General features: G+C 40.4%; 1 protein-coding gene across 5 annotated transcripts in view; it reads right to left on the reverse strand.

Moving 5' to 3' along the window:
- CORIN (corin, serine peptidase) overlaps positions 1 to 16,392 on the reverse strand; it is a 104,422-nt gene that overhangs the window by 17,065 nt on the left and 70,965 nt on the right. For all 5 annotated transcript variants that reach the window (XM_082238081.1, XM_082238080.1, XM_082238083.1 and 2 more), the window contains exons 12-16: positions 15,919 to 16,064; positions 15,379 to 15,486; positions 8,337 to 8,450; positions 5,262 to 5,372; positions 2,833 to 2,962 (exon numbers count right to left, since the gene is read on the reverse strand). In XM_082238081.1, the coding sequence (XP_082094207.1) occupies positions 2,833 to 2,962; positions 5,262 to 5,372; positions 8,337 to 8,450; positions 15,379 to 15,486; positions 15,919 to 16,064 (609 nt within the window). The remainder of the gene's footprint in view (positions 1 to 2,832; positions 2,963 to 5,261; positions 5,373 to 8,336; positions 8,451 to 15,378; positions 15,487 to 15,918; positions 16,065 to 16,392) is intronic.

The raw sequence follows: 16,392 nt of genomic DNA on the forward strand, positions 1-16,392 counted from the left end.
GCTGCCACCACGCCGCCATAGCATGATTTCTGTTCTTATCCTGAAGCAAAGTTCTTAACCTGAAGCACTATTTGTGGCTTAGTGGAGTGTGTAACCTGAAGCGTATGTAACCCGAGGTACCACTGTATGGCGTGTGGTGGCTCATTTTGCCTTCCGGATGAGGGAGCCGGCTTTTGTCCACAGACAGTTTTCTGGGTCATGTGGCCAGCATGACTAAACCGCTTCTGGCGCAAAGGGACACCATGACAAGTGCCAGAGCGCACGGAAACACCGTTTACCCTTACACCACAGTGGTACCTATTTATCTACTTGCAGTGGTATGCTTTAAACTTCTAGGCTAGCAGAAGCTGGGACAGAGCAACAGGAAATTCACCCCGTCGCACAGATTCAAACGCTGATCAGCGAGCCCAAGAGGCTCAGCGGTTTAGACCACAGTGCCACCCACATCCCTGTGACTCATGGGACTAGAGATGTATTACTGTAATGATAAAGGTGCTATAAAAGGGCACTATCTTAAGATGCCTTTCCTGGCTATTATTAATTGGCTTCTTTATTACTTATTATTTAGTACCAATCTACACATTCAAACAGGGACGCGGGTGGCACTGTGGGTTAAACCACAGAGCCTAGTACTTGCCAATCAGAAGGTCGACGGTTCGAATCCCCGCAATGGGGTGAGCTCCCATTGCTCAGTCCTAGCTCCTGCCAACCTAGCAGTTCGAATGCACGTCAAAGTGCAAGTAGATAAATAGGTACCGCTCCGGCGGGAAGGTAAATGGCGTTTCCGTGCGCAGCTCTGGTTCGCCAGAAGTGGCTTAGTCACGCTGGCCACATGACCTGGAAGCTGTACGCCGGCTCCCTTGGCCAATGAAGCAAGATGAGCCCTGCAACCCCAGAGTCGGCCACGACTGGACCTAATGGTCAGGGGTTCCTTTACCTTTTTACACATTCAAAACAATTCACATGGGACTGTAAATGAGACCATAAGATCTAGGAACTACATTTTCCAACCTTTCTGCCTCTTCACGGTGACCTGGAAAAGGCAGCCTTTCCTCCAGGAGGCTAGAAATGCAGAATGGGAGTAGAAAACAGACAGGGACTGAGAGAATACTACCAGCTGAGTCTAAGTCTGTGAGGAATGGTGAGGTGTCAGTGGGGACTCTGACAGCTGGAATGGATTGATTGATTGATTGATTGATTGATTTTTAAATACAGTTATTTCATATATTCTGTGTTTTTTAGGTAACCAATAATCAATTAAAATAATAAAACAATAACAAACAAAGCTTAAAAGGGACTAAAATAATAACTACACACAACAGCACGGCACAGCAGTATAGAAATTCTGTTAAATAAACAAATTGCATGTTTGTGGTACACTTTGTTCCCAAAGCATCTTCAGATGTAAACATTGTATAATAACGTATTAAACGACAGAGGGACAATTTGAATTTTTAAGCACCAAAATATTTAAAAAATGCTACACCAGGAGCATGTAATATTTGGTCACTTGAATTCAGCATGTATGGTTATCTAAGCAGAAGTGTTTCATATCCTGTCTGCACAGAACAAAGTACCCCAAACCCTCTTGCCTAGATTAAACAGTGGTACACCTAAGCACCACACACACACACACACACACACACGAGCCTCATCTAGCATAAAAGAGTTTTCTGCAACAAAATATTATACCAATGTGTTTTATGCTGTAAGAACTGTGGTTAAATCAGGATCAACAGCATAAGATTTTAGGAATTCAGTTTATAGGGAAGAGAACCACTCAAGTTTTACAAAACAAACGGAAAGGGTCTTTTATGTCCTCCCAGCTGCTTCAGAGGTCAGGTTTACAATGGGCATGCAATAATTTCAAACATATGGATAAAATAAAAATAAGAGCCCCACTAGATCAGACCAAAACCCTATCTGTTCCAGCATTTACTTTCCCACATTGGTGAACCAGATGCCTTTGGAAGGCCAGAAGCAGGACAAGTGGTCAATAACCCTGTCATTAGGAAAAAACTGTATTTGCACAACCAAACCAATCCTAATAATCCCCAAACAAACTTGGATGGCACTGAGATTCCCACTTTCAACAAAATTCCCCTTAAAACCCTTGCTTATGGATTCTCCACAGAAGGCCTCTCAAGTTATGAAAACATTGATTAGCTGGTTAATCATTTACCTTTCATAGAATCAACTGCTTACATTTAGATAAGCTGGCTTATTATCAAAACCCCAACATGCATGGTTTTATGCAATTTTGAAGGAAGTGTGAAATTACGTACGTGTCAATAACAAAAAGCTACTACTCACTGTTAAAAAGAAAAGCTTAACCTTTTCTTTTTCATTCACTATTACAGTAACATACCAAACCTGCCTCACAAAATAAACAAGTGCATCTTTCACTTGTAGCCTCATTGATTAGATTTGACTTCTCCCAATTAATCAACTATAGCTTTAGTTTACTAATCTACCCATTTATTATTGGTTACAGCTCATGGTTAGTCTGAAGAAAGCCTAGCCACAAGCCCAGGTATGGATGCCATGTTAAGCCATACCCTGGCTTAGCTCAGCATGGTATGGTAGCAAAAAGGTCCAGCGAAGAACAAAACAGCTATAAGCTCCACTCTTGCAGCCCCATTTGGCATGGTGTGATGTGCAATCCAGGTCACGTCAGAGAGTCTAGATTGTTTTAAGTAAACAGTCAGCAGAAGCAAAGGAAGAAAATAGCATTTTTGCTAATTAAGAAATTGTCACAGACTCAATCAGCTTCACCCAGACTCATAGTCACACCTGGAAAAGTTGATCAATGCTACAAACTACTGACCTTACCCTAAACCCATTTGTTTGCATGCCAAATGGCTTAAATTTTCTTCCCATTCATCAGCGCATACATGGTAATTGGAAGCTGACTTGTGAACAGTCAGGAACATCAAGGAGCTGCTGTTTTTAGACAGGGTCACTGTGAAGAAAAAAAAAGGGAAATGTAACTTCATTGAGCCTGTAGAGGTCTGTGGGCTGGCTTACATGTGGATGTAAATAAAATGTATTCTCGTCACACGTGTTATGCTTTCTTATTAAGATGAGCCTATTTTATGATGTATGCATTCATGTTTGTTCTTTCTGTGTCAAGTAGTGTATTGTACTTAGGTATGTTCTTCCTTGATGAAGCTTTTAATGCCTCCAGTCAAGTTTCTAAGTATAAACCTGCTTAACATTTCTATAGTACTGTCCCTTAAGTTCCCCCTGTGTAACATGAATCAGTTTTAAATTGTGTGAACAAGGAATGAATGTTTAGCTTAGAAAAGAGCCCTGCTACCAGGAAACAAGCAACAGACAATGTTAGCTTAATCGCAAAGCTTATTGTTTGCAGGTGACACACGGAGGTCATACAAATGACCAAACAATCCCAGCATGAACACCATCACCTTGGCATAGCTTGGCCTATAGTACATGAGAATGACTGCTGGGCAGAGTGCAGAGAGAATGAACACCATGGTGCATCTGTACCAGTGAAACCAAAAATTTATTCACCTTTCCCAGCTGAGTTCCATATAACTGTATAATGTTAGGATCATGTGAACTTCTCTGCCTGTCCTTTTAGGCAGATTTTCTGTGTCAGTTATTCAGAAGTCACCAGGGACCAGACTTTGTCATACCAAGATTTTGCCATTGCCTCTCTCAGATGCTTTAGGTAACAAGAAATAAATCTTCTTTTTCAGCCATAAGCAAAATATTAACTAACTCCTTGCTGGTTCCATTCAGGCCATCTCAACTGCTAAGAGCCAGTGTAGGTATTAACAAAAAGTTTTGTTTAGTAATCCAGTTTATTTCTAAAAAAACCTTTCCCCATGATTTTGCCATTATGTGACAGATTCACTAACGGTAGTAAGAAGTCTTTGTCCTCTTCACACCATGAACATAATAGTTTTATTTGAGGGAGACAGTTTTAGAGACATAGAGTGCCATCTAAAAATTGTTGCCAGCATTGTTTCCTGAATGTGGAAACAAATTGAACACACTGGTATATGGACCAAACCCTCCACCAATCTGCTGGGCCTATTTTACTCTGGAGATCTTTCTACCAGCAAGATTAGTCATTAGTTCCATTTCTGATTAATCATATATGCAATGACTGAAGAAGAAAAATTACTTTTAGTGATGGCACAATTAAACACTCCACAGTGGACCATATTCCCATAGCTATGAAATATGTAATGAGCTTGATTTGAAGACCAAGCAGTTTCCATTGCCAGAAATCACTGTTTCAGAATAGTTTGCTGCTTGTCTCCAGGGATACGCAAGAGATATGGGTTTAAAAATAGTTATGCTTTACATACATCATATGAAAAGCATTCTTTCAAGCTTCCCCCAACCCCCATCCATTGGTTATTGTAAAGGCCAGTACTTAAACACATAACTTATGTCGGCATATGTTACACCATCTTTCTATAGTTTAGATTGTTCCTTAAAACACCACTCATTCAATACTGGTATGATCTGTGTGAAATGTGTATTTTGGGTCTTAATTGGTTTTGTTACTCTTTGAGAGCCCTGTTTTTTGGACTTAGGTACTGAGAAGGGAACATATCTGTGTTCATCTGTTTACCCGTTCTACACACAGACATGGTGGACTCATCTACAGAGCAATGCTAATTATAGAATGCCATTGTAAATTGCGCTGGCATAAGTTACCCCTGTTCCAAACTTTGCTCAGGAGGAATTCAACTTATACCACCATTTTTTCGCTGGGCCACTAGGTCATGTGATAAAGCTGAAAAACATTTGAAATAGGTGGAAGTCTCTCCTTGCCCAATTCACATCCCTGGAACACTCCTGGTTGAGGATTTATGTCAGCGTAACTTATGGTGGCTTAAGTTCTGTTGTCTGAGCCAGAATGAGAGAATTATGCTGACATATCTTCAGCTCAGCTGGATGAGGAATTTATACAAACATAGCCCCAGCTCTGCCAGCTCAAGATCTGCCATGTCCAAAATCTCTCATCCAGCAGATTTTGAGTTTGGGCCATGCTGTAAATAGTTTTCTGTTTCTGAGTTTTCTGCTTTTGGCTCTATTTCTGGGGTTTTGGTGTCCATCTATAAAAGTGGAAAGGAGCAATGAGGCACCTTAAAAGGGATAATGCACCTTTCCATGCTAATTCCCACAACCAGCCAATTACTTCAAGCACTGTTGAAAGGTTTCCCTGAAATTAAGATGGAAAACCTCATATTCTGACTTTTTGTGCATATGCTAAAACTTACCACAGTTCCATTCATCTGATTTGTCGGCGCAGTCTATCTGCCCATCACACCATGATTTTCGAGGCACACAGTCATGGTTGGCACATGTAAGTTCATCCCTTTTGCAAAATGCTGCCATGAAAAATGCAAAGACATACAGTAAGACCAGAAGTAGAAATAGCTTCATTGCAGAACGGAAAATGACATTATCTATGAAAAGGAGAGCAATAACAAATGTTTTTAACAAAGCCCAGTGTTGCTTTGGGGGGGGGTGTCTAATGAGTTTTCTTGCCACTGTGAACTGCCATACTGTTGATAAAGTACCCCTTCAAGTAGAACAGTTCCATGGTGCCCACACTCCATGGCGCTGTGGGGTGGGGGAACTATTCATCTCATTCCCCTCTAAGATTTGCCATGGAAAGGAACAAACAGTTCTGTATTATCTTGTTTACATCTTTATGGCTACGGTTCCAACTTTGTGGAATTAAAATTTTCACAAACAAGTCAAACTAACACAAAATTCCAAGTAAGGAAAAATAGTGCAAGATTGCCTCCCGCTAATGTGAATTCTTCCAGAACCAATTGAGCAGGGTAAACGAAGCAGACAGTCCTTCATTAAATCTTGACATGTCTTTTTCAAATAACCCACAATAAAGGCATTACAAATCCATGAGCTCAGAATGCTTTAAGTGACATACAAAACTATAAAAGAAAAGCAGAACCCAAAACCAAAACCAAACCAAAACAACAATTGGAGGAGAGTCTTTGGATAATCATCATCATCATCATGGATGACTGCAAAAGGAACAAATATCAAAAGCATGGAAAAAGACCTCTCCACCCTCCTAGTCTTCTCTAGAATAATATTTTTTTAAAACCAAGATTGACATAAAGATAGATTCAGATTAGTTTCATTAATGCTTAAATACAGCTCAGCATTTAAGGGATCAGAGCTATACCTGTTCTATCACTTGTGGAAATGACCTTATAATATGAATTGGGTCTCTCCTCTTCGAAAAGAAAAGTAATTTTGTACATCTAAAATGGCAGTTTTGTGACCAGAAGCACAAGTTCTGCAGTTGATACACAGATGGAATAAAAGTGCATGGATTCATTATAAGCACCTAGGAAGAGCGCGGATGAATCATACCAAAGATCCATCTAGTTGAGCATCTTGTTCCCAACAGTGGCCAACCCAAAGCTTCCATGAATCACACAAGTAGGGTTTGAAAGCATAGCTCTTGCCTGCTGTTTGCTACTCAGTTAACAGAATTAGAAACGTAATGGCTACTGTCCTTGAACCTGGAGATCCCACTTCCTCTGTCTTTTTCCTAATATTTTGGCCACTGCAGTCTTTTTTAAACTCAACTGGCAAAACAAAATGTCATCTGTGCAGTTGTAGCTGACCATTTTTTTCTATTTTATCCACAGTCCTTTGTAAAAACCTATGACCTATGATGACCTACAATGGCCTATACAGCTTAGGTCCAAGCTATATGAAAGACCATATTCCTTCATATGGATTATGACCAGGTTCTGAGATCTTCAGAAGAGGCCCTTCTCTCAGTCCCACCAACCTCACTGGCACACTTGCTAGGGGTGTAGGAGAGAGCCTTTTTGGTGGCTGTTCCCAGAATTTAGAACTCCTTCCCTAGGGAAGCTAGACTGGCAGAGACTTCATAATAATTATAATAATAATTTATTATTTATACCCCGCCCATCTGGCTGAGTTTCCCCAGCCACTCTGGGTGGCTTCCAATCGAATGTTAAAAACAATACAGCATCTTTCTGAAATGCTTTGGGGAACTGACTGCTTTTAACAAAAGGGCTGTTTTTTTTAATTTTATTGTAATATTTGTATGGTTTTAATGTGTGTTTTAATTCTATCAATGTTTAATTGGTTTTCCTCCCTATGTTTTTAGCTTTTATTTTTATCTGTAAGCTGCCTTAACTCCCTGCCAAGGGCATACAAATAATAATATTGATTGGTTTTAAAGAGAGATAAATGTTATGTTTATAGCTGTAGAAATCTGTCTAGACGACAAGAGAGTGGAGAGAACATATTTTAAGCAACCCAGGAATATATGAGTAGTATGTGCATGTAGCGCACCAGATATTTCAACTATAAACCCCACCCATCCAAAAATCATATTATTGGACCCTTTAGCAGGGACGGACTTTTGACAGATGTATAGATGCTACAGAGATCAGAGTTCTGGTGTCACTATTGCCACTCCAGGGTAACTGTAATCATTAAATTCTCCTACAAGTTTAATGGGCTGAATATTGCCAGCTTTAGGGGTCCAGTTAATGCCTGGCAACCTTGCCTTGAAAACAAGCAGCTGCTGTGAGTCTAAAGTGCTGTGCTGATGTTAGGAGAAGAGAACCTAATCTTCATTGGAGGTTTTTAAACAGAGGTTGGATGGTCATCTGTCAGGGATTCTTTAGCTGAGATTGATGCATTGTGAGGGGTTGGACTAAATAACCAATTCGGTCCCTTCCAACTCTAAACTCTATGGTTCTGTGAATGAAAATGGGACAGGGAAATCCAGGCATGAATTCATTATGAGGTACAGAAATGGAGGAAAAGAGCAAGGAAGTATGTAATAGAGGCAAATGGAGCTAGAAGGACAGCTAATCCAAGAGAGGAAATTAAAGGGGCAGAAGGATATACAGTGGTGCCTCGCAAGACAAAATTAATTCGTTCCGCGAGTTTTTTCGTCTAGCGAATTTTTTATCTTGTGAAGCACGGTGTCAGAAAAGTTTTGGAAAAGCTTCAAAAATCACCAAAAACCTCAAAAAAGGCTACCGCACCGCGTTCTATGAGTTGCTCCTCGAAGTCAAGTCGCAACTGTATTAACGGTGTTAAGAAAAAGGAAACAAACTTGCAAGACGTTTTCGTCTTGCGAAGCAAGCCCATAGGGAAATTCGACTTGCGAAGCAGCTCAAAAACCGCAAAACCCTTTCATCTAGCGAGTTTTTCGTCTTGCGAGGCATTCGTCTTGCAGGGCACCACTGTAATGAGCTCCCTGCCTCTTTCTTTTTTCTTTTTGCCCAGAGTGGGAATGTTGTGCTCTTGCCCTCTCAAGCACTTACAGCAATTAGTTTCATCCACATTGTCAGGACAGTCTGGAAAGCCATCACATATCATGGTATATTTGATACACAGTTTGCTTGTTGGACATTCCCAAAGACCTCTTTCTTGGCAACCTAGAGGCACAAAATTAAAGACATTAAATACATTTAGCTTCAACAGCACATCAGTTAGAGCATGTGGTTGTTGTGAATGGCTCAACAACTGAGAGATACAGAGAATACAAAGGCACAAATGTCAGCATGGCTTCCTCTGCTGTCCTTTGACCTGTGTTTTACATATAGTCATCATATGCCTATTACAAATATAGCTTAAGATAGCACTTCTATCCAGAAAGAGATTAGGAATGTGCTTAAATTTAAGAAACACACATTCAAATAATTTTGAAACATGAAATTAAACTATATTATTAACCAAATTTAGACGTGGGGAAAAACCAGATGGACTTCTATAACGGCACAATCCTATGCATTTTTTTACTCCTACTTAAATCCAATACCGCTTACTCCCATACATGTGCATAGCATTAACTGAGTAGAGCAGTATCAGTTGGAGGAATAAAGTGATGGATAATCCACCACTACCCAAACCCTGCTAGCTTATGCAAGCTAAGGCAGGAGATGGGGACAGCATTTTTAGCATAGGAGAGCAAACGGGGTTTGGAATCAGCTTCTCCAAGGCTGCATCTGCCCTGGTCCCAGAACATCACCTTTGGGGTCTATGCCTACCAGAAACACTAGGGGCACTACAACTATGCCTGAAGAGGTTTTAACTCAATCGAAGTGCCCAGTCATCAGTGGTGCTCTTCCCTGTCACTAGAAAACCACCTTTGCTCCATGCTAGCCCACTCCAGGCAGCAGCTCTACTGGTTAAGCTTGCTCTCTTTGGCTGCAGTTCTAATCCCATTTACATGGAAGTGACAAACCTTAGTGGACATAGTTAGGATTGCTCTGTAAATTGTGTAACTTTCATATCACAAAAATTATACCACATCACAATTGTGTATTCTGTATGTGGGTGATAAATAACGTGTGCAAACTATGTAAATAAGAGGGACTAAAACAAGTTTGTGCCTTTGGGGTTTTTGGTGGAGTTTTTTAACATTCGAGTGTTACTGTTGTGTATGTTTATTGCTTCTTGTGTACAGTTATTGCTTTAATGTTGTTTGCTACCATAAAGGTTTTTCTGCTGTAAGGCCACGGCATATTAATTGGTTGTTTAATTAGACAGATAGACAGACAGAGAAACACAGCCAAAATGAAGGATTTAGAAGCTTTCCACACAATAATCAGCGCATTACTTTTCGCCCAGCTAACACTGAAAGTAGCATGTTCTAGATGGAAGTGCAAGCAGCAAGGGAAGAAATGCCATAAAAGTATCCCCTTTTTTACTCTTTCACCACAACATCTCAAAGGATTTCTGTGGAGGTTTCTGCAAGTTGCCGTAGGAAAGCTTTCTAGCTACTGCAAGAATTCCCTACAGTACGGTAATTTAAAATCTTCTGAGAGTTATCAGAATATTTTATTTTGGTAGAATACCTTATGTCACTTCCTGCAACAAATCCTACAGTAAATTCCCAATAAATTATACATATGAAAGCAGCCTTTGAAATCTGGCATTTCATTTAAAATTTTAAAAAGATTATGTACACTAAAACCACCCCCTTTACACATTTTCAAAACCGTCTATGTCAAGAGATTCCTTGCTTCCTTGCTAATAGTTAAAAAACTGTGTGAAACCCTAGGTATTTTCTAGCCAAACTTAATTCTTAATTATTTCAATGACAGACTTGTTCATATGCTTTATTCTTCCACTGAGACAAATAGAACCCAAATTTGGATTAATACATCAATGATTTTATGCATTTCCCCTGAAATATCTTAAAATATTATAAATGATCATTTAAAGAACAGAAAAAGAAATAGGAAAACCCCCTCAAAAAACACATAGAGATGGATCATTGACACAGCTGAACTGGATAAATGTCAGCTTTCTGACAATGATATACACCTTTCTAGAGGCTCATCATTATTCAACAAACACAGCCACTGTCTCCTCCAAGTGTCTTTAATCAGCTGTACTGGTTTTATAATAAATTCAATATGAACTCTTGTATAACTGTGTCAGTCTTTTGATATTAAATTCTTGGTTCATCATATGGAGGAAATTAAGGCACAGCACAGATCTATAAAATATTTATCTCTCTACAGATTTTATACATATTGTTTTCTTAAAGCAGCTCAGTTCACTATCAAGATGTAGGAATGGGCTGCTCTGCTGAAGCAGAACACTGGTAATTGTGCAAAAGACACATTTTACAAAGAACTTTGGCTTCTCACATTCCCTGGAGTATAAAAAATACTAAGTACAAGAGATATTAAATTAAAAGTAGTCACACCAATGATCCAACTATATCCTCAATATTAAGTAAAGCAAACATGCAATATGGAGGGGCATAAGAACGTAATCTGTATTTATGTGTGGGAGGCAGTAGGACCGTGAATACATTCACATGCACACACATATAGAAATTCTTATACACAAACTGGATTTCACAAATTCTTTGGTTGCAGGTATAATAAATTGTGGCAAATATAATTAGGCTGAAGGACAACTTGACTTCTGTTTCATTATAACATTTGTCATTTCCACACACAAATCCATAGATCAGCAGTGTGCACTGTTCTGTGCTATTTTCCTATACTTCTGAGAAGTCACTACAAGCCTGAATTAATATTACAATAATCCCTGAGCATTATTTAATAGCTAAAGAAAGAGATTCAAATTATTTTACCAAGCGCAAACCCTCTTCTAGTTGATCAGTATGGTCTGAAATAATCCAGAAACCTGACTACCAATTGATGCTGGCTAAGATTGAAATGTTTAATCTCTCCAGTATGAAACTAGCACATATTGGCAGCAGATTTTAACAGATTCTGGCAAAACAGAGAAAGAACTTTTGAAAGAACACTATCCATTGTTAATTGACCTAATATAAGTCAACATAATACAGTGAGTTCTCCACCAAGCAATATAGTGCTTAAGGCTACAATCCTATACACAGTTACCTGGAAGTATGTCAGTGGGGAGTGTTATATCTGAGTAAACATGCATAGGATTGTGCTGTCGGTGTTCTTGATTTCAATGGTATTTTAGTGCACTGAACTTTATCCAGATTGTGCCCATCTACACAATGTCATCTACAGAAATAATTCTCAAAGACCATTGATTTTTGTCCTCCAGTTAAAAAAAGAACACGAATGAGGACAGAACAGCTTTCTAGAGCTCTAAAAGCATTGGCTGTCCTTCAGTAACAACATTAGCCATGGTCAAAGAAATGTCATTCTGACAGCTGTAATTTTCAAGCAGATGCAGTCTCTCATATTTATAGGCGCTGATAAGAATTCTGTTGACCACTAAACATTTGTCTAGGAGACACAGAGAGAGCAAAGACAATTTACAATTAAAGGAATTCACTTCATGTAGTAACTAAACAGAATTCCATACCTTAAAGTCAAATAGCAGAAAGCACTAGAAAAATAGGTTGCTCATTTATATTCCCGCAAGTTGAACAAAAATAATTTTGCAGAGGGGATATATATATATAGTATTTTGAGATGGCAAAGAAATTAATAATTGTCTTAAAAAGATAGAACAGGAACACACAAAGTATCATTGTTTTCTATTCAATTCATTCCCAATCCAGATATTCATATACAGAAACAGAATGTTTTCTCATGATAGGCCTGCCATATTTCAAAAGTAAAATTTCTGACACCCCCAAAGTTCTTGAGCTTCTTTTAGGAAACCACCAAAATTGTTGAGCCAGAGTTGTATGAAGGAGACCTGGGGACACCTCAACATCCTTCCCAACAGAAGGGCCAGAAGTGGGGCCGAAGCCACGACGGCATGTTAAGAATACCTGGAGAATGACGGCCGGGGGGGGGGGGCAGGGAGAAGCACTAAGAGGAAGAAGCCAAAGAGGAAATATCGCCTGATGACCAGACCACTGTCCTGCTGGTTATACCCCTCACATACAGATGTATTATGAAGGGCTGGCAATTATTTCCTGCCTCAAACTCAGTCGCAGGTGGAGACATTGGCGACTCCCTCCTACTCCTGCTGCTGTTGCTGTTGCTGTGAGGCAGCCTAGAAGGGCAACAGAATACAGCCCCAGACTCAGCAGAAACCCATGCCCAGTCCGAGGCAGCAGCCCCCCTCCACGTACAAGGGATGAAATGCGAAGGCCTTGCAAAAGCAGTGACAGCAGAGATTGGATGGAGATGCAAAGGTGGGGAGGAGACCCAGAGACCTCTGGAGAAGAAGAACCAAAGAGGCCCTCAAGGAGGGAAGATGACCCCCCTCGTTGCACACCCCAAGAACCCAGAGAGAGAGAGAGAGGTGCCCAAGGAAGGGACGTGCTCCATGCCTGGCACAGGCCCGAGTGCTTCACCTCACCCATGCCTGCATGCATCCATCGTTCTCTCTTCCCTCCAAAGGCAGCAGCAGCAATATGGTGGGCAGGGCCAGAGCGGAGCCAAAAGGGAAGCCAAAGGCAGCCGAAGCAGAACATAAAGCCTCAATGGCGCGCACACACACACACGCAAACAGAAAACCGAAAAAGGAACCCGGGGTTGCCATGCATGGGGGAAATTCTGGACATCTCTTAAAATTCAAAAAATCCTCCCAATCGCCATTTTAGGCATCCAATTTCTGTATATGTCCAGAATTTTTCAGACGTATGGCAAGCCTATCTCATGAAAGATGAAAGGCCAAACTAAATGAGACAACGGGAGATCCATGACTAGAGCTTCTGCAGGATTTTTCACATCTAAAAGCAGTCGCAGCTCAAGGGTAGTCCTGGTTTGGATCAGGGTTGCAGTGTGGGGGGGAGGGAGATTTGATCCTTTCTTCTGTGTCCTTTTCATCATCATCATTGTCGTCATTATCACCATCGCAAAATTTACATGCTTAATGCTGCCTTGTGCTTTCCCTAAACTACCACCACTGCTGCTTCAAACACAGAGGCAGTCTATTTGGACAAAATGTTTTCAAATTTGCTACTCTCAAATTCACCGCCTGCAGAAGGATCTTCAGCTTCTCTTGCAACCAGTGTGAGCCCCATAAGAAAGCACATGTTTAAAAATGTTCACAACAACCTACCACTAATGAGAAACCTCAGAAATGTAATTCGTAATATAGTATTTAGAATCAAATATGCAGTGTTGTAATTAATGATCTGAAGACTAGCTAGTTAAGAGAAACTTAGATTAGTCCTACAAATAGCATTTAATATGTATAACATTTGGGGAACGATCCAGCCTAAATAAGTTTCATCAATGCCAATGAGAGAAATGTGAACACACGTGTACATTCACATATGAAATAATTGGAATATAATAATACTGCATAACTTTAGCTAGACTGCCCTTGCTTTGTGTGCTATGCTGATTATTTCATTATGTATTGTTGCTAATTAAGAAAGGTGCAATCCCTGGTGTCAATTATGTAACTTTGGTAAACAAAGCTTTCTTCCAGTTACTAACAACATATTCAAATAGCCCCAGGAAGGGTATTCATAATGTTCTCATTATCGAAGATGAACACAATGTCCATGTTCATGAAGGACTATAAGACGCACTTTTTCCCTCCTAAAAAGTAAGGGGAAATGCGTGTGCATCTTATGGAGCGATTGCAGGCTCCGCAGCTACCCCAGAAGCCAGAACAGCAAGAGGGATCGCTGCGCAGCGCTCCCTCTTGCTGTTCTAGCTTCTGGCTTAGCCGCGCGAAGCCTCTTCAGGGCAGGGGAAGCCTTCATCCCGCTGCCCTGAGGAGGCTTTGCGCGGCTATCCCAGAAGCCAGAAGAGCGAGAGGGTTTGCTGGGCAGTGCTCCCTCTTGCTGTTCTAGCTTCTGGCTTAGCCCCTCAGTCCCTTCCCCCACCTCCCGGAAAAGCCCCCAAGAGCCGTGCTCCCTTTAAAGAGCCACGCAGAGCATGTGTGCAGCTCTTGGGGGCTTTTCCCCCGAGGAGGGAGAAGGGCAGCCCGTCAGTGGGCTCCTGGGAAAAAGCCTGCAAGCGCCGCACACACGCTCCACGCGGCTCGTGAAAGGGAGCGCTGAGCAGAGCCTGGGACGCATACAGGCTCTGCTCAGCGCTCCCTTTAAATATTTTTTTTTTCTTGCATTCCCCCTCTAAAAACTAGGTATGTCTTATGGTCAGGTGTGTCTTATGGAGCGAAAAATATGGTATATCTGCACTACAGTTGTAATCAAGAATGAATTACTGAGAGCATCCATTTGGATCACACTGTTCACTCACATAATATTGTTATAAGCTCACTATCTGATCGCTGGAAAGGATAGAATCCAGAGATGTAACAGAAATGGGATATCGACTGCTTAATGTTCCTTTCTGGTCAAACTTGACAGCCAATTCTGACTATACCTTCAATTTGTTAGGGAGATTGCTGGATAATTGCTCCCAATAGCCAGGAAATAGATGGAACCTTGATTATTCTTAATGAGGGGAAGCCACAGGGGTAGGGTGAAGTCATTTAGGTCTCGGTGTGTGCATACAGGAACAAAATCTGACCCAGTTTGAGTCAAACTCAGGTAGAGATAGAGGGAAAGAACTAGATTTGAGCTCTGGGAAGCACTTTTAGGGACCCTGCAATCATCATCCGAGTCCCTTCTTTGTGTGCCTCCTCCATAGGAAATCCAGATGTTGGCAACACAGGAATGGGCCTTTTCTGAGGTAGATCCTTGTTTGTGGAACACACTCCCCAGGGAGGCTCGCCTGGCACTTTCTTTAGGCATGAGGCGAAAACATTTCTCTTCAACCAGGAATTCAGCTGTTTAACATTCTATAGGTTTTTTTTAATGTGTTTGTGGCAGAAGGGTTGAATTGATTTGTTTTGGGTTTTGTTTTATTATGTATTTTGCATTTTTTTTGTTTTTGGGTTTTTTTTGTAAACTGCCCTGGGGTCTTCGGATGAAGAGTGGTATACAATTTTTAATAATAATAATAATAATAGAAGATCATTTACCACAGTTCTCTTCATCACTATCATCTTCACAGTCTGCTTGCCCATCACATCTTCTGGAAGATAAGACACACCTTCCTGAGCGACATTTGAAATGGCTGGGAGAGCACTCTGCCAGGAAAATTACAAAATCCAGTCAATTAAAATGCCTTCATCATTAGTATGGAGACATAAAATAAAAAAAGCACACACAGCCATGAAGAAGGGCCTATTGCTGTTCAGTTTGACTACTTCTTTGAGTTCCTTCAGTGCTGTTCAATTATTTTAAAATTGCATGGAAGTTTGACCTTATGAAAGTTTCATTAATATCTGGATTTGCTTTCATACACATCTAGTGACAACTTTATACTCTGGCTGCCATCTGCAATCCAAAACTGAGTAGCACTGACCCCCAATTAAGAGAATAACAGCCTTCATTCCATTAACTGATTATGCATATGATTTGATTAGAAAAATAAATTTAAACATAAGGCAATGAAATTTTAGCCCTCCATACCAGAGTCCCCCTCAAGTATGCAATGTCTAGTTTAAATATTTAGTAACCTTCTACATCTTCATCAGGTGTTAGACAAGTTTGATTGTCTGAGTTTTCTTCTGGGAACTGAGAACAATCAGTGTCTTCTGGCCACTGTAAGCCTACAATTCCAAGTACAGACTCACATCGTTCTTTGGACTGTTCACAAAGTGCTCTGAAAAGATTATGTGGAAAAGAATTATTTTGGATGGGAAAATTAGAGACTGAATCAATTCACACTTTCCTTGAAAAAGCCATTGGCCAAACCCAGCAAAACTAGTTAAGAAAATTAAGATTTTTTTGAGATTCTTTCAGTCATAATTATTTTCATGGGGTTTATTCTTTATTCATTACAACTATGTAAGATGGAGTAACCAGAAACAGAACACACTGTTATTAGGAACAATATACCATCAGTGCCTATAAAGGCTCTAAAACACTTTAACCATTATTTCCCCCACATTTCAATTGCAAATCAGCAGGAAATAATAGGAACTAAACAA

Source organism: Podarcis vaucheri, assembly GCF_965113315.1.
Source record: "Podarcis vaucheri genome assembly, chromosome: 9".
NCBI lineage: Eukaryota > Metazoa > Chordata > Lepidosauria > Squamata > Lacertidae > Podarcis > Podarcis vaucheri.